This window comes from Narcine bancroftii, chromosome 5, assembly GCF_036971445.1.
Source record: "Narcine bancroftii isolate sNarBan1 chromosome 5, sNarBan1.hap1, whole genome shotgun sequence".
Classification (NCBI taxonomy): domain Eukaryota; kingdom Metazoa; phylum Chordata; class Chondrichthyes; order Torpediniformes; family Narcinidae; genus Narcine; species Narcine bancroftii.
This window is the reverse complement of record NC_091473.1, coordinates 255,300,246-255,324,325: the sequence shown is the minus strand read 5'-3', so window position 1 is coordinate 255,324,325 and position 24,080 is coordinate 255,300,246. Positions and strand designations below refer to the sequence as shown.

The window sequence follows — 24,080 nt, the reverse complement described above, 5'->3', positions numbered from 1 at the left end:
ATCAAATCCAATGAGTCAAAAACGTTTTTGGGAATGAAAATTGGTATAGATTGGAAAAGAAACAACAAATTTAGGTAAAATATGTGCTTTAATACAACCACTCATGGACTTGTTTTCAAGGAGACTCACCATCTTCTGAATGACTGTGAGGCACAGTCAATATCAGAAAAATCCACAATAAAATATGCAAAGAGAACCATACAATAAGCACTCAACCAGTAAGTTCTTTGGCACAAACTATGTTGTACATTTTGCGTATGACAAGTATTTTATTGCAATTATGACTGAAATCTTACACAAGGCTGAGCTTTTATAGCAAAGGTGAAATTTTAATGTTTTCACAAAATCATACTGTATATTCCAAACTAAACCCAACTTGCATTTACTTTTGGAAACATTTAAACCTGTCCATCACTCTGGTCAAAACAGCCAGTTACCAACTTAAGGAGTTCCTCTTCCAAGGCCAAGAGATCCTTTTTGTGTCCAGTCAGCTTCCAGAGAGATTTAATAATTTCCCTTTGCTTTTCAAGGATTTGCCTTTCCAAGGTAAAAATGGATGCCAGTTTAGTCTCATTCCCAGAGAATACTGAGGACCAGGAAAAAGAGTTTTAACAGAAGAGTCTCCAAACGATGATCGCTCAAGTTCACAATATTAAATCAATCTTTACATCCTTGCTGCACTTTTCCAAACTAGGAAGCAACTTTCTCTATAAGCATCCATCCTGATTATTCAGACTGCACCTGTATTACTAATGAGTAACCTCTGATCCGTGACAATTTACTCTGCTTGCACGTGGTCACAGGGAACAGGAAATAGCAATGCAATAATGGTTTGCTGTTTGTTGCTGGGCATCCCCTGATCAGCTAGTAAGTTGCCACCAGCCTGGAGTTTCCTCACAGGGGACGTGAAAAAACAATGCCTGAGGAAAGGGGACTGGTTGGTGATTGATTCACATAATGATGCAATTTGCAGGTGGATAGTGTGTAGTTTAATGCTGATAGGATAATGCTTGTCACATGGAAGAAGACCTTTTTGGATTGGCCAAGTCAGATGGCAGTGGGATAGACCAACCAATGTAATTTCCTTGATCCCCTATAGGGGGGAGGGACTTCCCACCAAGTTTGTGTGTAATAGAGGAGTACCAGGAAATGAAAGTGTCCATGTCCTCCATTCCTTATGGTATGTTGACTGAAGAAGAGAGTGCAACCCTGAACCTTGTCAAAGGGGATCGATAAAGGACCATCCAGAACCTATATCCAACTCCTTGCCTTCCCATGACCCTATGAGTACCTGAAATTGGACAATTCAATGTTTATACCAACGGGCTGTGGATTGCACCAGCGGAATACAAGGTGTTGTTCCTGTACCTTGTGTTTGGCCTCGAATTACTGGAGAAGCCCAAGAATGGGAAGGGGGAGCTAAAGAGGCTGGTGAGGAAGTCAGATGCTCTGTCAAATGGTTTTACCTTGATGAAGGACTCAGGCCTGAAACATCAGCAATATATGTTTACCTCCTCTGGAGGCTGTGAGACTGCTGAGTTCCTTCAGCATTTCTGTGTGTTTTTATTGTCAAATGGTTGTCCAGTCTATGCTTAGTCTCACTTGTGTCCCATCCTGAGCACTGAATGCAGCAGAGGAAGTCGGAGGAGGCCTCACCTGTCAGGGCTATTAAGGTTACTGGATGGTGGAAGAGCAGCTGAATGGATGGGTTTCCCACCTCCTTTGGTTGCAACGCAAGTGCTAAGGGATGGCATTCATTTCAAGAGGAATATAAGAGCAGAAATGTAATGTTGAAGCTTTATAAGGTACTGGTTGGACCTCACTTGGAGTATTGTGAACAGTTTTGGGCTCCTCATTTAAGAAAGGATGTGCTGACATTGGAGAGGGTTCAGAGGAGGTTCACCAGGTTCATTCCAGGAATGAAAGGATTATCATATGAGGAACACCTGACAGCTCTTGGCCTGTACTCATTGGAATTTAGGAGAATGGGGGGGGGGGGGAATCTCACTAAAATATGTCAAATGGTGAAAGGCGTGGACAGAGTAGATGTAGAAAGGTCGTTTCCCACGGTGGGAGAATCTAGGACAAGAGGGCACAACTTCAGGATTGAAGGGTGTCCACTTAGAACAGAGATGTGGAGGAATTTCTTCAACCAGAGGACGGTAAACCTGTGGAATTTTTTTTACCACAGGTGGTTGTGGAGGTCAGGTTATCAGGTGTATTTATGGCAGAGATTGATAGGTTCTTGATTATCCAGGGCATCAAAGGTTGTGGGGAGAAGGCCGGGAAGTGGGGCTGAGTGTGGAAATGGATCAGCTCATTATTAAATGGTGGAGCAGACAATGGGCTGAATGGCCTATTTCTGCTCCTATGTGTTGGTTGCTGGATGGTGGAGGAGCATCAGAAGGGATGGGTTTTATACCTCTTTTGGTTGTAGGGGAAAGAGCCAAGGGATGGGGAAAGGTGGGTGGGGAGGGATGAGCAGACCTGGAAATTTCAGAGAGAACAATCCCCAGGGAGAGAAGGGAGAGGGACAATGCGAATGTTGGTGGAATCCTCTCCCCACCCCACCCCCAATCCTCATGCAGGTTCTTGACCCAAAATGTCACCTCTTCCACAGAGGCTGCTTGATGAAGTGAGTTCATCCAGCAGTTTACATTTTGCTCTGAATTCCAGCAGCTGCATTCTCCTGTTTCTTCCAAATGACTCCATCCCAGCAACTCCAAGCAGTTCAAATTCTCGGAGAGAAGAAATTCTTCCTCATCTCCATCACTAGTGAGTGCCACTATATTCTGAAATCTAGTTCTGGATTTCCCAGCGGGCGAATGCAAGAATTTTGGTGCATATATACCTTTATGTGAATGACCAGAAACTCTCATCTTACATTGATGGAGGTGTATGACATTTTCAGCTCAGGAATTGCTACTCTGAGCTTCTGAGTATCAATGAATCATTTGGTCCACAAGCTGAGAGACCTTTTGGAGACACAGGCCTGAGATGTGTCCTTTCCGCTGCTCATAGATTGGAAAAGAAAATGTTAAAGATCTGGTGGCCAGGCGGTGGTTTGAATGGCAGTGACACAGTGGGGGGGGGGAGAGGGGGTGTGACCTGCTGGGGGGAAGGAGTCTGTTTCAAAAGCCCAGATAGGTGCCTGTGGAAGGAATGAACAACCCTCACCACCGTCGCCATATACCCTCACCAGTGCCGAATTTGAGCATATCCTGAATGAATTCATGCAGCTCTGGCTTCACAGGAGCAACGTGCTTCTCCGACACATTGGCTTTGGGTAATAAACCTGCAGGACAGAGGAAAGAAAATAAGGGCAAGAGAAAATGAAGCTGGAAAGGCTGTTTGCACCCCACCAGCTCCTCCAGTGATCAGATCTGCTGATTTGCCTTCTCTAAATCAACTTTAGTTCCCGACATGTACAAAAATTCAACAATCTCTGACTGGAATCTATTAGAGTCAGAAAATTCCAAAGATTGACTAAACTCTGGGTGAAGAAGTCAAATCAAGTCCAGTTTATTGTCATCTGATTGTAGAAGTACAACCTGATGAAACAATGTTCTCCGGTCTTCATTGCAAAAACTTGCAGACACACAACTATACATTTGCACACATACAGACAAACAATATATATGCAGGACAAGTATTTCATCTGTACAAATAAATAAATAAATATTGTTCCATGAATATGAGAGTCTCAGAGAGAAACTTCATCTCTGTCCAGAATTGGTCAACCTTTGCTTCTAGAACATCAGGCAGGGGAAGCAGGATGGCACGGTTGGTGTAGTGGTTAGCATAGCACCTTTACAGCGTCAGCAAACAGGACCGGGGTTTGAGTCCTGCGCTAAGAAATTTGTATGTTCTCCCTGTTTTTCCCAGGACCCCCAGTTTCCTCCCACCATTTGAAACATATCGGGGGTTGTAGGTTAATTGGGTGGCATGCACTTGTGGACTGGTATGGCCTATTATCACGTTGTTGGCCTAAATTTAAATAAAAATTAAATTAAAAAATTTAAAAACTCACGCCTTGTGTGTCAAGTCCCTTCAAACTTGCGTCCATTTCAGTGGGATCATCTCTCTCTTCTCAACAAGAGAATAAAGCTCGTCTGTTTACCTCTCCCTGTAGAACAAACCCACCATCCCAGGAATCAGTCACTCCACTCCCCCAATCGATATCCTACCTTTCAAAATGTACCCTTGTTGGAGGTTATTTGGGATGTTTGGGTGGGCACAGGCTCAAATGGCTGGAAGGACCTGTTAACATACATTTATAAAAAACAGACCTGTCCAATATTACAGGTGTGGTCTCAAAATTTAGATTTCAGATTTATTGTCGGAGCACATACATGACATCACATTACAACGCTGAGATTCCTTTTACTGTGGGCCGGGCAGAATTACCACTTATCAGTAGTGCAAAAAAAAAGTAGTCAAGAAAAGATGTGTAGACAAAAGAGAGAAATGGAAACAAAGAAAGAAATGCAGATAAACTGCAAATACAGAAAATAAATATTCAGTTATAAATAACATGCAAAATAAGAGACCTTAAATGAGTCCCTGATTGAGTTTGTCATTGAGGAGTCTGATGGTGGAGGGGGAGCAGCTGTTCCTGAACCTGGTGGTGCGAGCCTTGAGGCACCAATACCTCTCTCCTGATGGCAGCAGCGAGAAAAGAGTGTGTGCTGGGTGGGGTGGATCCTTGATGATTGCTGCTGCTCTCTGACTATAGCGTTCCCTGTAGATGTTCTCAGTGGTGGGGAGGGTTTTGCCTATGATGCACTGATCTGTATCACCAGTACTCAGTTGATAATGCCTATACACACAAGAGTGTAGTACAGGAGTAGGCCCTTCAGCCCATGATGTCTGTGCTGAACGTGATGTCAATGTAATCTGCACCTCTGTGTGCATGTGCTCTACCACCCTCCAATCAGACACATGAACAAGCAGGATGGACAAGACGGCAGCATTTCCTGTAGATGTTCTCGATGGTGGGGAAGAGTTTCACCTGTGATGTCCTGGGCTGTGTCCATTACTTTTTGCTGGGCTTTACACTCAGGGTTACTGGTGTTGTCATACCAGACCGTGATTCAACCGGTTAGCACACTTTCCATCACACCTCCGTAGAAATTTCCCAGGGTGTCTGATGACATACCAAAACTCTGGAACCACCTGAGGAAGTAGAGGCACTGACATGCTTTCTTCACGATGAGATTAATCTGTTTGGTCCAGGAAAGCTCCTCTGACATAGTGACTCCCAAGAACTTAAATTTGCTCACCCTCTCCACCTCTCATCCCCCAATGATCACCTCTAGTTTTCCTTTCCCTTATAAGAAGCATAATAGCCTGAATACGTCTGATCTCGGAAGCTAAACAGGCACAGACCTGGTCAGTATTTGATCCCACCACCAAACTTATCTTCCCCTGGTGAGGTTCTCCAGCACTTTTGTGTGTTGTACTCACTCTGCAGACATTCCTGTTTAACTTCGGGGGGGGGGGGGGGTCCCCCTGAGCTTTTTCTCCCCATATCCCTCCAGTTGGCAGAGGTGAAAGTAGTTTGCAAGGAGTTGATTGACAATTCCTGGTAAGCGGCTGCTATGCATCCTGAAGATGGTACAAACTACTGTCTGTGTGTGGACGGTGGTAGATGGGATCCCAATCAAATGGACTGCAGTGGATGGTGTTGGAATTCTTCAGTGTGATAGAAGGTGCCCTCGTCCTGGCAATTGGAGATTGACCCATCACACTCCTGACTCGAGTCCTGTAGGTGGTGGACAACATTGGGGGTGAGCTACTTGCCACAGGATTCCTGGCTTCTCACCTGTTCTTGGAGCCACATCGGCTATTCCAGTTCAGCTTCTGGTCAATTATCATTTTTCTTTACAAGTTCCTGTTCAGCTGCACCAAGTAATAAATTTCAGTGCATACACTGAAATTCATAGATTGTACACTGTGTATGACAATAAACTCATTTTTATTAATCTGTGCACTGAATTAGAACAAGAAATAAACACATACCTTGATACGTGGTCCAGAACAGCTCCTGCAAAAAAAACCCGTCATTTATTGTATTAAAAAGAAAGCTGTGGTGTTTGAGGATGGCTGCAATGAAACGGCAGGTTATTGGAAGATCTTACTTGATGCATAGGATCGTGAGGAGGGGACCTTATGGAGGTTTATAAAGGCATGAGGCAAGGACAATAGAGAAGATAAATAGTCTAATAGGTAAATAACATTGGGAAGGGCAGAGATTTAAGGTGAGAGGGGTGAAATTTCTAAAGGGACCTTGGGGCACTATCCATACAGAGGATGGTGGGTGTACAGAAGGGGTTGCTGGAGGAACTGGTGGATACGGGGACAATTGCAATGTTTAAAAGACATTTAGGCTGGTGTATTTAGGAAAGGTCTAGACCAGGGGTGGCCAAATAGTGGCTCATGAGCCAAATGCCACTCTTTAAAGTAATATGTAACCTGTGGAAATGTGTTGTTGTCCGTGACAGGAATCACATGAGCCAGTGCTCACAACGGTAGTGTTAGTGGACGTGGTTTGCGATCACGTGATTGTGGCGCATGTGGCTATGTTGCAGGCAGTGAAACTAGTGGAGTGTTAGTGTGATCCAGCCCACCAGTCCTCTGTAGCTCCCAATGTTCCGACCATGGATAGTCGCCTAGGCCCTGGCTGCCTGTCAACCAGAGATCCCGATGCCCCAAATGCAGACTCTGTTCTTGGCCCCAGCTGCCTGCCCACTGGAACTCCTAATGCCCCAAATGTGGACTTACCAATAAAAACAAAATATTTGGTACATACATGTGTACTTTTTGAAGATAGATTTGTTTATATGAGGCTATTTGTTCTGCCCTACATAAGACAAAATAATCAAATCCTAATGAGTCAAAATAGGTTTTAGGAACAAAAATTAGTAAGGATTGGAACATGAACAAAAATGCAGGTAAAATGCTCATTCTAATTCCATTGATACATTGACATAAAGAAAGGTGTTCATCCCGACAATGATTCTTTCATCTGTTTAAGTAGGTCTAGGAAGTTTTCTTTTAATAAATTCTTGCAACTCTTTGTAATTCCCAAATATTTAAACTGGTCTTAACTAGTTTGAAAGGGAAATTGGCATAAACTGCCAAAGATCCATTAATTGACTCTTATAAAATTTATTATGCACCTGGAAAATTTACTAAATTGAGCAAACAGAGAATAATATGGTTGGTAATGAAGTCTCAGGATTAGAAATAAATGACAATAGATCATCTGCATATAAAGGAATTTTATGTTCAAATCTATTTCTGAAAATATTCCGCAAAGCAGTCACTAGAGGTTCCAAGCTAAGATCAAAAAGCAAAGAGTTTAACAGACAACCTTGTCAAGTTCCCCTAAAAAGTCTAAGAGTTGACTGTTGTGTATTTGAGTGTATTGAAGCTGTAAGGTATAAATACATTAGTTTAATCCAATAAAAATTGGACCAAAATTAAATTTCTTTAAAACTGCAAACATATATTCCCATTCAACCCCTTTTTCGGCATCTAGCAATAATGCACATTCATTCGTTGGGTTAGAAGGACGATGTACTCTTTTCAATAATTGATGTATATAACAATGAGTAATGGTTTTTGATAAAACATGTCTGATCAGTATTGATAATCAATGGTAAAATATTCTCTATTCTATGGGCTAAATTTTAGATAAGATCCTCATATCTACATTAATTAAAGAAATGGTTCTAAGAGGCCCATTTAATTGCTTCCTTCCCCTTCTTCAAAATAAGATATACTCACTTCATTAAAAGAAGGAAGTTTCCCCTCCCTAAACGAGTTGTCCAACACTGAACTTGGATATGGACCCAGCAATTTAGAAAAAGCTTTATAAAATTCAACAGGATATCCATCTGGTCCTGGTGCTCTCCCAGATTGCAAGGAAGAAATAGCTACGACTATTTCCTCTTGAGAAAATAGGAGCTTCAAGACTAACACATTTATATTGTGAAATAGTAGGTAGATTCAAATGGAGAAATAAATCAGACAGAGCAATAATGTCATTATTAAATTCTGAAATATAAAGTTTAGAGTAAAATTTCTTAAAAATCTTATTTATTTCAGCATGATCTGTAGTCATTGTACCAATAATTTCTCCTAATCTTGTTCATTTGCCTTTTAGCTGATAGCCCTTGTAACTGTTCAGCCTTTAATTTACCTGTTTTTTCTCCATGTACATAAAATGGCTCCTGTTCTTCAGCAATTGTTGTGCTTTTGTAAGAAGGTCAAATTTAGTTTTCATTTCTACTCTTCTTTTACTGCCTTGAGCCAGTAATACATCAATTTGTTTGATCTGGTCAGTTATCTCCAGCTTTTCCTTATTCATCTTTTTCTTAATATTAGCAATGTAAGACATAATTTGGCCTCTTAAATATGCCTTCATTTTATCCCAAAGCATCTGATAGATATCATGGGAGAAGAATTAATAGTAAAAAAATGTATTTGCCTCTCCGTAAAACTTAAAAATTATTTATCTACAAGAAACAAAACGTTAAATCTCCATGGTCTTTTTTATAAAAGATGAACCCAGAAAATCTAATGATGGAGTGTAATAGGAGTGTGATTTGATACAACTGTTCCTGGATATTCACATTTCTTAGTCAATCAGTTGGATGTCAATTAAAAAATAGTTAATTCTAAAATACAAATGTATTCTTTTTGATTATTGAAACTAGTACAAATTAACATTTTTAAAATTATATGAATAAATGTATTTACTATTTATATAAAAATTTGGTCACAAAATGTGCGTGTAAGAGTAAAAACATGTAGGTAATATTTTTTCATGCCTCGCGGCTCACAAAAATCTGAAGTTAATTCTATTTGGCTCTCCTGTTTGGCCACCCCTGGTCTGGAGGGATATGGGGTTGGTTGCAGACAAGTGTGACTTTCATGGTCAGCATGGACAGGTTGGGCTGAGGGGTCTGTTTCTGTGCTATTAGAACTCTATGTCTCCCCGAATCTCATGGCTGGGACTGATGGAAACTCAGTTTCAGTTGTAAATCCCAGCATTCTCCAGGTTGCCGCTTCCCATATTCCTCATGACACCTCTCAAATGACAGGCTTGTGGTTACAAGCCTGCACATGGACGAGACTGTGCTTACAAGCAGTGGCTATGTTGCAGGTACCTTGTGCCTTGAACTTTACAGACATGGTAAGTTGCTTTGTGAAGCACAAAATACAGCAGTTAGTTCTGATGCCTCACAGCTCAAGTGACGAGGGTTTGTTCCTCCCAATTCTCCCAGTAACCGCACAGGCTTCCCTGGGTAGTCTGCTTTCCTCCCATATCGCAAAGACTTGGGCTTGGTGGGTAATTGGCAGGTGTAAATTTCCCTCAGTGTGTGGTTGGATCCACGGGTGGTGGTGGTGGGGGGGGGGGGGGGGCGGGGAGCTATCAGAGCATGGTAAGGGAAGGGGAGAAAAAAGGTGCTTACAGTTTGCCGCTCATCTGTTAAACACTCACGAGCCTCTTCTTTGGAGCACAATTCCTCATAGCATTCCCTCTGCAGGTCATTGGCTAGTAGTTCCTCCAGTCCAGTGTTGGACCTTCGAATCCTGACCAGAAAGCTGTTGGCCAAGGGTTTCTGCAGGAAGACTGGGTGGCAGAGGGATTAACAGGATGTAGGGTGAAAACACAGGGCATTCAAAAGCAGTGTTAAAAAGATCCAAATATTTAAACCCTCGGTGGAGCTGTGACACTGGCACTGTCTCAGTTGAGGACTGGCAGGGAGCGGAGCCTCTGCGCTCCTCCGCAAGGTTCTGCCACCGATTCCAACGACAGGTGGCTCCATACAGGCTTTAAACGGCCCATTGAAGGAGCCGATCATAATTTTTAAAAATCCTGCAACTGCAGCCTCTGGCCCCAAAATGGCAGTGGCTCTGAGAGATTGCAGACTCCGGGGGAACAGCGGGCTGGCGCGGGGCACTAGAAAATGGAAAGACTACCTTCCATGGAACTTTACAGCTCAAAAACAGGCCCCTTTGGCCCTTCTAGTCTGTGCCGAACCATTTTTTTGCCCAGTTCCACTGAGCTGCACCCAGTCCATCACCCTCCATACCTCTCCCATCCATGTACCTGTCCAAATTCTTTAAAAATTGAGCCCACATTGTTACGAGTTCCGTTAGCCCCATACACCAGCAGAAATAGAAATACACCAAAGCAATGATTCCTTAAATAAAATTAGTTTAATTCTCTGAGTATAGAACAACAAGATCAACACTGTTATTTACACAATCCCTTCCCCTGACCTAATCTAAGCTCAAGTGTGTCTAATGTGTGTTTTCACGGAAGTCCTTTTTACTGGCCAATCTTCCACTGTCCACGTTTCAAAGGCTACAGTTTCCAGTAATCTTCAATCTTGTGCACAAAATCAAACAGTCATGACATTCAAGCAAACTTCTGTGCTTTAGTTAGAATTAGCAGACAGGAAGGTTGTGGAGGACTATGGAGAGATAGGTGTCGCTTGTTGGACACCCCAAACAGGAGCGGCTTCCAGAAGAAACTCGTCTTCTTTCCAGGTTCTTCTCACAGAGTTCTTCTCCTCTTCGCCACACCGGGAAGACTAGCCGCCGCTCCTGATTTCCATAGAGAGTACACTCAGGCTACCATATTAGAACTCTGCCCAGTCTTGAAAAAGGAGCCTTTTCAACAAGCTCCTCTTCTGTCCAGCATTTTCTCAGACTGCCTCCTGCTGACTCCCCCTCTCTGGTTCTCTGCCCCTCCGTTCCTGATGTTCCAGGCTGGATTTTTTTTGGTTCAGTTTGCAAATGTTGCAATTTCCAGGCTTTACAAAAAAAACCACATGTCTCCATCTCTCTGCAAATGTTTCAGGTTCTGGAGTGTGCTTGCACATGTTGCTCAAGCCCAGAACCTTTTGTTTGCACCTGCCCTCGGAACTCTGCAAGGCATTGTTCTGTCTGTAAAATGCATGCAACCTAACAGCTAACCCAATCCTAATCCCTTTTATATTTAATTAACCTATTGCATCACAGCATTCATCAATTCAGATGGCAAATCATTCTATACTCCCACCACTCTCTGTGTGAAGAACTTGCCCCTCATATTCCCCTTTCACTCTTAACCCATGTCGTCTGGTTTGTATCTCACCTATCCTCAGTGGAAAAAGCCTATCGACATTTAATCTGTCTGTCCCCTCATAATTTTAAATAATTCTATCGAATCTCCCTTCATTCTTCTACACTCAAGGGAATAAAGTCCTAACCTGTTTAACCTTTCCCTGTCACTAATTTCCTGAAGTCTGAGCAACATCCAAGTAAATCTTCTCTGCATTCTTTCTATCTTATTGATATCTTTCCTGTAGTTCAGTGACCAAAACTACACACAATTCTCCAAATTTGGCGTCACCAATGTCTTATAAAATTTTAGCATAGCATCCCAACTCCTATGCTCAATACTTTGATTTATGAATGTGACAAAAGCTCTTTTTACAACCCTATCCACCTGTGACAACACTTTAAGGGAATTATGTATCTGTATTCCCAGATCCCTCTGTTTTACCGCATTCCTCAGTACCCGACCATTTTCCGTTGGTTTGTCCTTCCAAAATACACACCTCACATATCTGCATTAAATTCCATCGGCCATTTTCAGCCTATTTTTCCAGCTGGTCCAGATCCCTCTGCAGCTTTGAAAACCTTCTTCACTGTCCACAATGTCTCCAATCTTTGTCATCTGCAAACTCGCTGATCCAATTTACCACATTATCATCCAGATCATTGATATAGATGACAAACAACAATGGTCCCACCATCAATCCCTAGGTCTCCAGTTTGAGAAGCAACAATCCACGACTACTCTTTGGCTTCTCCCATCCAGCCATTGTCAAATCCAGTTCATTACTTCACCATGAAAACCAAACATCTGAAACTTTCTAACCTCCCTTCAAAGGCTTTACTAAAGTCCATGTAGTCAACATTCACAGCCTTTCTTTCATCAACTTTCTTGCTAACCTCCTCAAAAATCTCTATAAGATTGGTTAAACAAGGAGGAGTCACGTGATGGAGTAGTGGCCGGACGGTGAACTCCAGCCCTCTCCAGAAAAGTCGGGAAAAACAAGAGAAAATACAAAGGCACAGAAATACAAGTTAAAGAAAAGTGAGTATAAAGGTGGAAAGAAGATGGAGACAAAAGGAGAAAAATCAAAATCAACGGAAAGAAGAGAGGAAGAGAAGACAACGGAGGAAAAAGGTGAAGGCCTTACCTGTCCGAAGAGGCCCGCTGTGGAGAGAAGACCCCACTACCTCAGGTCGGTAGAAAAAGAACTACAACAATGGCTCACAGAGCCGAGTAAAAGTGCGCAACCGCGCATGCGCGAGGAGTCGCGCATGCGCGATGCGCATACAAAAAAACACACCGACGGGAGGGGGGACCAGCTGGGGAGTCGATCTCCACAGCCGGCAACGACAGCTGCAGAACACCTGCAGCAAGAAGAGACCACAGAAGACAATAGAAACAAGAAAGAAGAGGAGGAAAGGGCAGCAAAGAAACAACAGATGGTCAACCTAGAGGAAGAAGAAGAGGAAGAGGAAGAGTACAGGGAAATAGAAGAAGAAAAGATAGGCAAGGTAAAGGAGGTACTTGCTCTTGTTAGAGGATACATGGAGTCATTTAAAGAATGGCAAACACAGGAATTCAATGATTTAAGAAGAAGAATAAACAACACAGAAAAGAAAATAAATAAAATGGATATGACCTTAACAGAAATGGGGAAAAAAATGGACAAGATGGAAGAACGGGCAATAGCAGCAGAAATGGAGGTAGAAGACTTAAAAAAGAAATTGGAGGAATCTAATAAAAAAACTAAAGAGACACAAGAATTACTAGCCCAAAAAATAGATATAATGGAAAATTATAACAGAAGAAATAACATAAAGATAGTGGGCCTTAAGGAAGATGTAGAAGGCAAGAATATGAGGGAGTTTATAAAAGAATGGATCCCTAAGGCCCTAGGATGTCCAGAACTACAGCAAGAAATGGAAATAGAAAGGGCACATAGAGCATTGGCCCCTAAACCACAACCACAACAAAAACCAAGATCTATTGTAGTAAAATTCCTAAGATATACTACAAGAGAAAAGGTACTGGAGAAGACAATGGAAAAAGTAAGAGAGGGCAACAAACCACTGGAGTATAAAGGGCAAAAAATCTTCATTTATCCAGATATAAGCTTTGAACTCCTAAAGAAGAGAAAAGAGTTCAATGCAGCAAAAGCGATTTTATGGAAGAAAGGATATAAATTTACACTGAAGCATCCTGCGGTATTGAAAATATTTATTCCAGGACAACAAAACAGACTATTCTCGGATCCAGAAGAAGCACGAAAATTTGCAGAACAATTACAAAAATAGACTGAGGGATGAAGACGGGTAATGAGAGCAAAAATTATCACGATTGATATGTATGTGGGTAAAGACAAAAATAGACTGAGGGATGAAGACGGGTAAGGAGGGTAAAAATGACCACGATTGATATGTATGCGGGTAAAGAGGTATAAGAGTGAATAGAGACAATGGGCATATGTGAAAGTATCTGTAATTAGAGGAAAACATAGAAAGTATAGACAAGAATTAATAAGGGAAGGTAATGGAATAGAGAGAATAAGGAGGGAACTAAAAGAGTGACCTTTGTGACATATAAAAAACGAAATCTTTTCTGGGGGGGGCTGGGTGGGGGGAAAAGAGCGGTCACTGCAAAATCAGTTGACGCTTGCGAGTGGATTCGCAAATCCAAATGGAGAGGGGAGATGTGGTTGTCCGACAAGGGATAAAGGGCAACTCAGGAGGGGAAGGGGAGATTGGGGATAAAGAAGATAGAAATAGGAGAATAAGGAAAATGTTGGATGTTGTAGGAATGTTGTCTGGTAAAGAGTTGAAAATAAGAAAACAGAAATGGAAAAGGAGGAAAGGTAATGATGGAAAAACGGAAAGAGAAGATAAACAAAATATAAAATGGCTACGCTGAACTATATGACTCTAAATATTAATGGAATACATAACCAAATTAAAAGGAAGAAACTACTAAATTTACTGAAAAAGGAAAAAATAGATATAGCATTTGTCCAAGAAACACATTTAACTGAATTGGAGCACAAGAAATTAAAGAGAGATTGGGTAGGACATGTAACAGCAGCATCGTATAATTCAAAAGCAAGAGGAGTGGCTATATTAATTAGCAAAAATGTGCCATTTAAAATAGAAGAGGAAATAATAGATCCAGCAGGGAGATATGTTATGATAAAATGTCAGATATATTCAGAGCTTTGGAATCTACTTAATATATATTCACCTAACGAAGAAGATCAAAAGTTTATGCAAGATATCTTTTTGAAGGTAGCTAATACGCAAGGGAACATACTAATAGGAGGGGATTTCAATCTGAATTTGGATCCAAATATGGATAAAACGGGGAAAAAAATTAACAGGAAGAACAAAGTAACCAAATTTATAATTAAATCAATGCAAGAAATGAAACTTGTGGACATATGGAGGAAACAAAACCCAAAAGAAAAGGAATACTCATACTACTCGACTAGACATAAAACATACTCAAGGATAGACCTATTCCTGTTATCAGCCCACATACAGGGGAGAGTTAGGAAAACGGAATATAAAGCTAGACTATTATCGGACCACTCACCCCTGTTATTGGCAATAGAGCTAGAAGACATCCCTCCAAGAATGTATAGATGGAGATTAAACCCCATGCTACTTAAAAGACAGGATTTTAGAGATTTTATTGAAAAACAATTAAAAATGTACTTTGAAGTAAATACGGAATCAGTGGAAGATAAGTTTATACTATGGGACGCAATGAAAGCATTCATTAGAGGGCAAATAATAAGTTATGCAACCAAGATGAAGAAGGACTATAATCAGGAAACAGAGCAGTTGGAAAGGGAAATAATAAACATAGAAAAAAAATTAGCAATAAAGGAAGATACAACCAAAAGAAGAGAATTGGCGGATAAAAAAATAAAATATGAAACATTACAAACATATAAGGTGGAGAAGAATATAATGAAGACAAAACAGAAATATTATGAACTAGGGGAAAAAACACACAAAATCCTAGCATGGCAGCTTAAGACAGAGCAAACTAAGAAAATGGTATTGGCAACAAGGAAAAAAGACAAACAAATTACATATAATCCAAAAGAAATTAAGGAAAACTTCAGAGAATTCTATGAACAATTATACCGAACCGAAAACGAAGGGAAAGAAGGGAAAATAGATGAATTTTTGACTAAAATTGAACTACCAAAACTACAAATAGAGGAACAAAATAAATTAACAGAACCATTTGGAACAGTAGAAATACAAGAGATAATAAAAAATTTACCAAATAATAAGACACCAGGAGAGGATGGACTCCCAATAGAATTCTACAAAACATTTAAAGACCTAATAATACCGCCCCTCCTGGATGTAATCAACCAGATTGATGAGACACAAAACTTACCAGATTCATGTAAAACAGCAATAATTACAGTGATACTAAAACAAGGGAAAGATCCACTCTCACCAGCGTCATATAGACCAATATCTTTGCTAAACACAGATTATAAGATAATAGCTAAACTATTAGCGAACAGATTAGCAGAACAGGTACCGAAAATGGTAAATTTAGACCAAACTGGATTTATCAAAAAAAGACGCACAACAGACAATATTTGTAAATTTATTAACTTAATTCATGCAGTAGAAGGAAATAAAGCACCGGCAGTAGCAGTTGCTTTAGACGCAGAGAAGGCCTTCGACAGAGTAGAATGGAATTACTTGTTCAAAGTATTGCAAAAATTCAGTTTACCGGAGAAGTATATTAATTGGATTAAAGCATTATATAAGGGACCGTTAGCGAAAGTGACAGTAAATGGACATGTATCAAAGCAATTTAACTTAAGCAGGTCAACGCGGCAGGGATGCCCACTATCACCATTATTGTTTGCGCTAGCTATAGAACCACTAGCAGAATCGATAAGAAGAGATAATAATATAAAAGGAATAAAAATAAAAGACAGGGAATATAAAATCAGTCTGTTTGCGGATGATGTGATAGTGTACTTAACAGAACCAGAACTATCAATAAAAGAACTATATAAGAAATTGAAGGAATATGGAGAAGTGTCGGGATACAAGATAAACGTAAATAAAAGTGAAGCAATGCCTATGAATAACGCGGATTTCGCAAAATTTAAGGAGGAATCCCCATTCAGATGGCAAACGCAGGCAATAAGATACCTAGGTGTGCAAATAAACAAAAATCTAGGCCAATTATATAAACTCAATTACAATCCACTAATGAAAAAATTACAGGACGATTTAGAGCATTGGAAAGAGCTACCACTAACACTGATAGGAAGGATAAACTGTATTAAAATGAACATTTTTCCAAGGATACTATACTTATTTCAGGCATTGCCAATACAACTGACAGAAAAATTCTTCAAAGAGTTAAAGAAAATAATAAGGAGATTTTTATGGAGAGGGGGGAAACCGAGGATAGCACTAGACAAATTAACAGAATGGTATAAACAAGGAGGCTTACAATTGCCAAACTTCAAAAATTATTATAGAGCCGCACAATTAAGGTACCTATCAGATTTTTATCAAACAAGGGAAAAACCAGACTGGACGAGACTAGAATTAGATAAAATAGGGGAAAAGATACCTGAACACATATTATATAAATGGGACGAAAAATTGGTACAACATAGAACTTCTCCAGTATTACACCATCTCCTCAATATATGGAAGAAGATTCATGTAGAAAGAAATAAAATAAATTACCAAATACCAAAACTAATATTGACGCAAAATAAGCTACTCCCTTTTACAATAGACAACCTTGCCTTTAGAAAATGGGAAAAAAAAGGGATTAAAAGAATAGAAAATTGTTTTTCAGGAAGTAGATTCTTATCCTTTGAACAAATGAGAGATAAGTACAATATAACTGGAGATACAGCGCTGGCATATTACCAACTGAGATCCTACTTGAAAGATAAATTAGGAAGCAACTTGAGTTTACCAGAGGGAAGTAACCTTGAATATGTGATTACAGATACAATGTTAATCAAAAGATTTATAAAAAATATGTATATTAAACTGCAAGAAAAGGAAAATGAGGAAACAAATGGTAAAACTAAACAAAAATGGGAACAAGATTTAAATATAAAGATAAAAAAGGAAACATGGGAGAAGTTATGCACTGGAACGATGAGAAATACAATAAATACGAGGCTGCGTATGATACAATATAATTGGTTACACAGACTATACATTACACCGCAAAAGTTAAATAAATGGGACCCAACAGTATCTGATAGATGTTTTCGATGTAAAAAAGAAAGGGGAACAACAATTCATGCAATCTGGACATGTGAGAGAGTAGAAAAATTTTGGGATGATCTCAATCAGATATTAAATAAAATAACAGAAAACAATATACCAAAGAATCCAGAGATCTTTCTCCTAAGTAACATAAAAAATAAAGAATTTGGAATTGACTTGGAGGATGCACAAAAAAGATTTGTTAAGATAGCCCTAGCTGTAGCAAAAAAATGCATTATGTCAACCTGGAAATTGGAAGATAATTTGAAAATACAACAATGGTATATAGAAATGAATAAATGTATTCCATTAGAAAAAATAACATATAGTTTAAGAAATAATATTGAAATATTCGAACAAGTATGGGAGCCTTACATTAAATACAATAGCGAAAACCTACCGGGAACAAACATTACCTAAGTTGATGGAAGGAGAAGAGAAGAAAAGAATGGACTCAGTAGAATTTCTGGTGTATTTTTGTTGAATGACAACATTGTCTAACTGAATTAATGCAACCTAGATTGTATAACTAAAATGGATGAGAGGGGGGGGGGATGGGGGGGTGGCTTGGGAGGAGGGAGGGGGGAGGGAGAAAAAGTCACTGTAAATGTGTGGAAAAGAAAAAGTGTATATCATGGCTATTGTGATTTATGGTGTGAAAAATAAAAAATTAAAAAAAAAAAAAAAAAAAAAAAAAAAAAAAAAAAAAGATTGGTTAAACACGACCTTCCACACACAAAGCCATGTTGACCATCCTTAATCAATTTCTGGCTATCCAAATAATTGTATATTCGATCACTTAGAACACCTTCCAATAATTTCCCAACAACTGACATCAGGCTCACCAGCCTAAAATTTCCAAGGTTATTTTTGGAGCCTTTTTTAAATAATGGAACAATGTGAGCGACCCACCAATCCTCTGGCACCTCACCCGTGGCTAAGGACATTAAATATTTCTGCCAAAGCCCCTGCAAATATCAAATTTTCAGACGAGCCCTTAGATTTTGATCCTCCCATTTTCCCACCTAGATCTGTTTATCGTTGCTGAGGACCCTCTCGTTCTGGACCCTACTCCCTTCTTCTCAGACGCCTCGTCGGAGGTACTGTCCCTCCTTCGGTTACCGCTGAGGTTTCCCTGGGGTTGACCCCTCTCTTCTCGGCACTTCGTCAGAGGTGCTGTCCCTCCTTCGGTTACCGCCGAGGTTTCCCTGGGGTCTATCCTAGAGTCCCACGACAGGGTCCTCACGCCACGACAAAAGCTCTATTCCTGATCTATTACGTTAGGTTTTTTATCCAAACAGGTGTATCCCGTTACACCTGTTACCCAATCCCCACACCACAATCGTAAGTCGTCACTTACCGGTGTCTTCCCGGGGATTGAACCGACACCCTTCTCCTCTCCGTCTTGTCGTGTCACCTTGTCCGGATACCACTCGCTCAAGCCGCCCGAAGCGACGAGCAAGGGACTAGGAGCCGCTGAACTCAGCGGGGTGCACCGCCTCCGATGTCCCTCCTCTCGCCTCCCCTCACGGCCGGAGTGTAGATCCCGGACGAGTCCCCATTTGTCAGAAATAAAACTTCTCACACATGAGTCTCTTTAAAACTGATGACACGACAAGCTTTATTTACAAGTCTGCAGAGTTGGACTCAACTGGCTTCTCACCAGTTAAGCCCCGATACATACAGTGCATTGATTTTTATACCCTTGTTGTTTGCCCTTCCCCTTCTTATTAATACTGTTTTAATTGGTTAGTATTGCAAAAGCATTCTAAGTATAACTGCATTTTTAATTATCACGTTCGTTACGTACGCTGCGAACTCTACATACACTAAATTCTGTTTCTCACCCTTCTTATCAATCTTTTGTCTCCTGCATGTCTCTCACTATGACCATGAAAAGATAGGTTTTAAAAAAAACATATCCAGCTGAACCTTTTGTCCTTGGCTGCTAGTAAGCTCCCTGTCCGTTCTGGCTTCCCTTTTTATGATTAATCATCACATTTTAACTTAAGTCATTTTAACCTAAAATCTCTATATAACGTACACCAGCCTCCCTCAAGGTCCGAGGGAATATCTTGTCAGGCCCTGGGGATTTATCCACCTTTATTTGCTTTAAGACAGCAAGCACTTCCTCTTCTTTAATCTGTATTGGTTCTATCATCTCACTGCTTGTTTTCCTTCCCACAACTCTGTATCCATTTTCTGATGGGGAAAGAAAAATGTAAGATCTCCCCCATCTTTTAGCTCCACACAAAGCCGACCACTCTGATCTTCAAGGGGACCCATTTTGTCCCTGACTATCCTTTTGCTCTTAATCTACCTGTAGAAACCCTTAGGATTTTCCTTCACATTGTCAGTCAAAGCCACCTCAAGTCTTCCTTTACCCTTCCTGTTTTTTTTTCTTGCATTTTTAAAAAAATACTCCTCAAGTATCTCATTTGCTCCACGTTGCCTACACCTGTTATACACCTCTCTCTTCTCCCGAACCAGATCCCCGTTTGAAAAGAAGCAGAGGAGGTGACCCACAGGACGGTGACCATGTGACGGATCAGCAAGGGACACGGAGGCTCTGAAGTTAACTAAACTGTTTTCAATGTTCAATTCTGGAAAGGATTGCCCTTAAGAAATTGTTTCAGCAAGTATTAATAAACCATTGGAGTAATTACTTACAGCCTTTCACCTGGGTGGATAGAAAGAGAAGGAAGAAGATTTCTCTGATCATCAATATTTCATTCATTATCATTTCAAACAGCTTCTTCACTCTGAGAAAGATTCAGAGCAGTTATTGAAAATGATTTTGCACAATTGCAACTGTACATGCATTGTAAATGAGCACACAGTTGTACTTTCTGCAAATATTTAGTTAATCAATAACTGGACAAAGGTCAGTGGAGGGTAAAAATGACAATACTCTGATTCCAGGAAAGGCTATTTCAACATTGTGGACTTTTGGGCAGAGCATTTTTTTTTCTGTAACTACGGGCAGGGTCCTGGGATTCACAGCCTGTGGATTACATTGGGCTCAGTGTGACACTACTCCCTGGGCAATACACAGAGTGCTGGAGTAACTCAGCAGGTCAGGCAGCATCTGTGGAAGGTAGTGGGCAGTCAACATTTTGGGCCAAAATCCTACATCAGGACTGAGTGAAACACAAATGTCTGCAGATGCTATGATTGTAGTAAAAACACACCGGAATGCTGGAGGAACTTTGTCGGTCTTTTCAGCATCCATAGGAGACAAAGATAATATTGCCAACATTTCAGGCCTTAGCCATTCTTCAAGGAATGAGCCAAGAGCAGAAAATCTCACAGTTCAGGCAATGCTGGGGGAGAAGCCTCCTGAAGGGGCCCCCATCACCCTGGTCACAAGCTCTTCTCACTCCTCCATTTGGGCAGAAGGTACAGAAGCCTGAAGACCAGCACCTCTAGGTTCAAGAACTTCCAACAGTGATCAGGCTCTTGAACCTCTCAGATAAATTACCTGGGACCACCAAAAGATTTGTCTCCACTGTTGAAATGCCTCTTTTTTCTTGCACTGAATATTTTGGAACATACTGTAAATACAATCTCACATCCTTGTATTGCCCAAGGAGATCACTTGATCTCAGCTGCCCTCACCTGACATATACCTCCTTATTTCTCCTTTCCAGATACTGATACAATTTTCCCCCCCAACTATCAGACTCTGCCCAACCCCCCAGCCCTGTACTACACTAACTACGAACTACCCCGGGATTACCGGATGTTCTGTTTGCAGGACTGAAATGTCACTTCTTATTCCTGCACTTATGTAACTGTGAATATTTTCTTACCTTATTATATTTATTTGCTTTTTGTCTTGGCGATGTTGTGGCAATTGAACATATACTGTCACAATTGGTGCATCTTACGTACTTGTGTTGGCTGCAGAAAGCAAGAATTCCAACACATCTGTATATGACAGTGAACTCTCATCTCACCTTGCATGTCCCAGAGGCGTTTCCATTTAGATCCGATGGATCAGCCCAAGTAATGAACTTTTACAGACATTCCTTTGTTCTCTCCCCCTCCTCTGTTCATTAGATTGTTTCCTTCTCGCAGATCTGACAGAAGTTTAGCAAACCGCAACACTAACTCTTGTTTCCTCTTCTCAGCTATGGCTGCACTTGTTGAGTGTTTCAAATGTTAACATTTTCGTCAGTGTAACATTTTCCTCGGGACTGGAACCTACAACCTCTGAACATGAAACAAATTTAACCTCCTCAAAGCGATTGAAATGAATGTTTCTCAACTAGCTGGATAGATCATTGTGGGGTATTTGGGAGTTGATGAAAATAACATTGAAATAACAATTTCAAAGGGTGGTGAAACAAAATCTTGGAGAAGACCACAAGATATTGGAGCTGAAGTAGCCCATTTGGCCCATTGAGTCCTCCCTGCTGTTCCACCATGCGCTGATCCATTCTCCCACTCAGCCCCACTCCCCATAAGCCTTGATACCCTGACTATTCAGATAGCTATCAATCTCTGCCTTAAATACACCCAACGACCTGGCCTCCACAGCAGGTAGATGCCATCAGCACCTAACCAGATAAAACCTAGATTACTCAGTGGGCCAGACAGCATCTCATGAGCCAACAATTGAGTTAACGTTTCACTGTGACGATCCCACTATAAAAATAGAGAACTCAGAACCCTGTTTCTCTCTCCATAGATGCTGCCTGACCTGCTGAGCATTTCCAAGATTTAATTCAGGGAACAGCAAGAAAACAGTGATGCTTCCACTGAGGTATTTGAAAATTTCATCAAAATGCATTTTAAAAAAGAATTGCATCAACAATCGTGCTTCGTTTCAGGCTGATCAGTTAGCCAACCTTAGAACCTGCTCCCATTTACCCCACAAGGCCTTCCCTACTCCAAGGTACAGCATCCAAACCTCAGTCATTTGAAATATTCAGAGGGCAGAACAGAAGCAGAAATGCCATTTAAAACATACCAGTGGAGATGACAGGCTGCCCTACAGGGCTGTGATTCATCACCAGAGTGGGAGCACGTCGACTCTCAGCCAAATCAAAGAAGAACCAAATAACAGAATAGCACAGAAACAGGCCCCTTCAGCCCTTCTAGTCCATTATTCTGCCTAGTCCCATTGACCTGCACCCAGTCTGTAGCCCTCCATACCTCTCCCATCCATATTCTTCTTAAATGTCAAAATTGAGCCCACATTCAACACTTCAGCTGGCAGCTTGTTCCACATTCCCACCACTGTCTGTGTGAAGAAGTTCCCCCTAAACATTTCCTCTTTCACTCGTAACCCATTTCCTCAGGGGAAAAAGCCTATCTTCATCGATGCTGTCCAGACCACTCATAATTTTAAATACCCCTATCAAATCTCCCCTCATTCTTCTACACTCCAGGAATAAAGTCCTAACCTGTTTAACCTTTCCCTGTAACTCAGTCCCCAAAGTCTGGGCAAAATCCTGGTAAATCTTCTCTGCACTCTTTCTATCTTATTGATAGGTTTCATCTTCTCTGACACCCAGTCCGTGTGCACCAACATGTTTGAACCACCAAAGGCTGATGACGACATGAAGGAATTCTGCTTGCTGGTAGGTGAAAGATCGAAGTTAAATATTTTAATGGGATCTGCCTGTGGGGTGGGGGAAGAGATGTTTCCTGCTGGTGTGAGAGTCCATGGTGTTTGGGATGGTTCCAAGTCTGTGGATGGGAAAAATTGGACCTCTTCAGAAAAAGCAATTGATGCCACCTCACTGGGTAACTAACATTTGTTAATGCAGGGTGTAAGCCCACCAGGTGCACAGATCATCGCCCTTCTTCAATGGGTCTGGAATGATCTCCTCCAGTCCAATTAAACTGACACTCAAAAGAATGGGAAAAAGACATTTTAACCATTGACCATGAACATTCAGCGAAACACTTCCCAAGTTTGCCAATCACTGGTGAAAGTGAACGCTCTGGGTTAACCTCACTGCTGGGGTTCTAGCAGCTGATTGTTTAGGATTTGGTGTGTATGATGGGGCCCCGAACTTACAAACCTGTGGCGGGGCCAAATTCCACAAGAGCAGAGAGATTCCAATGACCTGACCCAAGACAAGCACGTCGATCCAACGGTCAGAAACCCCCAACACCTCTAATTTCTCCGAATATTGTCACCCGTCCCTCTACAACGTCTACAGGGGCCCATCGAGAGTAGATTTGCTGGATGCATAACAGCGTGGGATGGAAGCTGCCCTGCTCAGGATTGGAAGCTGTGCAGTTCAGAACATCATGCACACCTCCCTCCCCTCCACAGAGTTCATCTACATCTCCTGTGGCCTGGACACACCCCGGACACACTCCCTCCACTCTCCTATCATTTGAATTTGAAACCACACACAAATCGGCTTAAAGACAGTATCTTCCCCACAATCGTGCTCTCACACTGCCCTTGCTTGGTGCTAATCGATCTTCCTTTCATTGTAATTCCAAACTCTAATTTGTGCTCTTCACATGGCTGTATGCAATGCTCGAGACAGCCTGCCGATCTGCAGGCAGAAGAATCCTTCTCACCGGATGGGGTACAATGTGACAAATAGATTTCAATCAGAATGAAAAGGACCAACTCACAGCCACACTTCCAAATATCTTCTCTTGGGAGGGCTTTCTCTCTTGCAGTTTTGTTCCAAAGAACCATTGAAATATTATTG

The 24,080-nt window shown here is 41.1% G+C and overlaps 1 protein-coding gene across 1 annotated transcript; it reads right to left on the bottom strand.

The window, feature by feature from the left end:
- Positions 1 to 69: 69 nt before the first annotated feature.
- Positions 70 to 20,509, bottom strand: LOC138765552 (uncharacterized). The gene is made up of 6 exons (XM_069942584.1): positions 20,432 to 20,509; positions 18,755 to 18,860; positions 9,483 to 9,643; positions 6,022 to 6,046; positions 3,200 to 3,295; positions 70 to 586 (listed from the first exon to the last, which is right to left on the bottom strand). Exons 1-6 carry the CDS (start codon positions 20,507 to 20,509, stop codon positions 399 to 401), a joined length of 654 nt encoding a protein of 217 aa, XP_069798685.1. The 3' UTR covers positions 70 to 398.
- Positions 20,510 to 24,080: the final 3,571 nt, after the last annotated feature.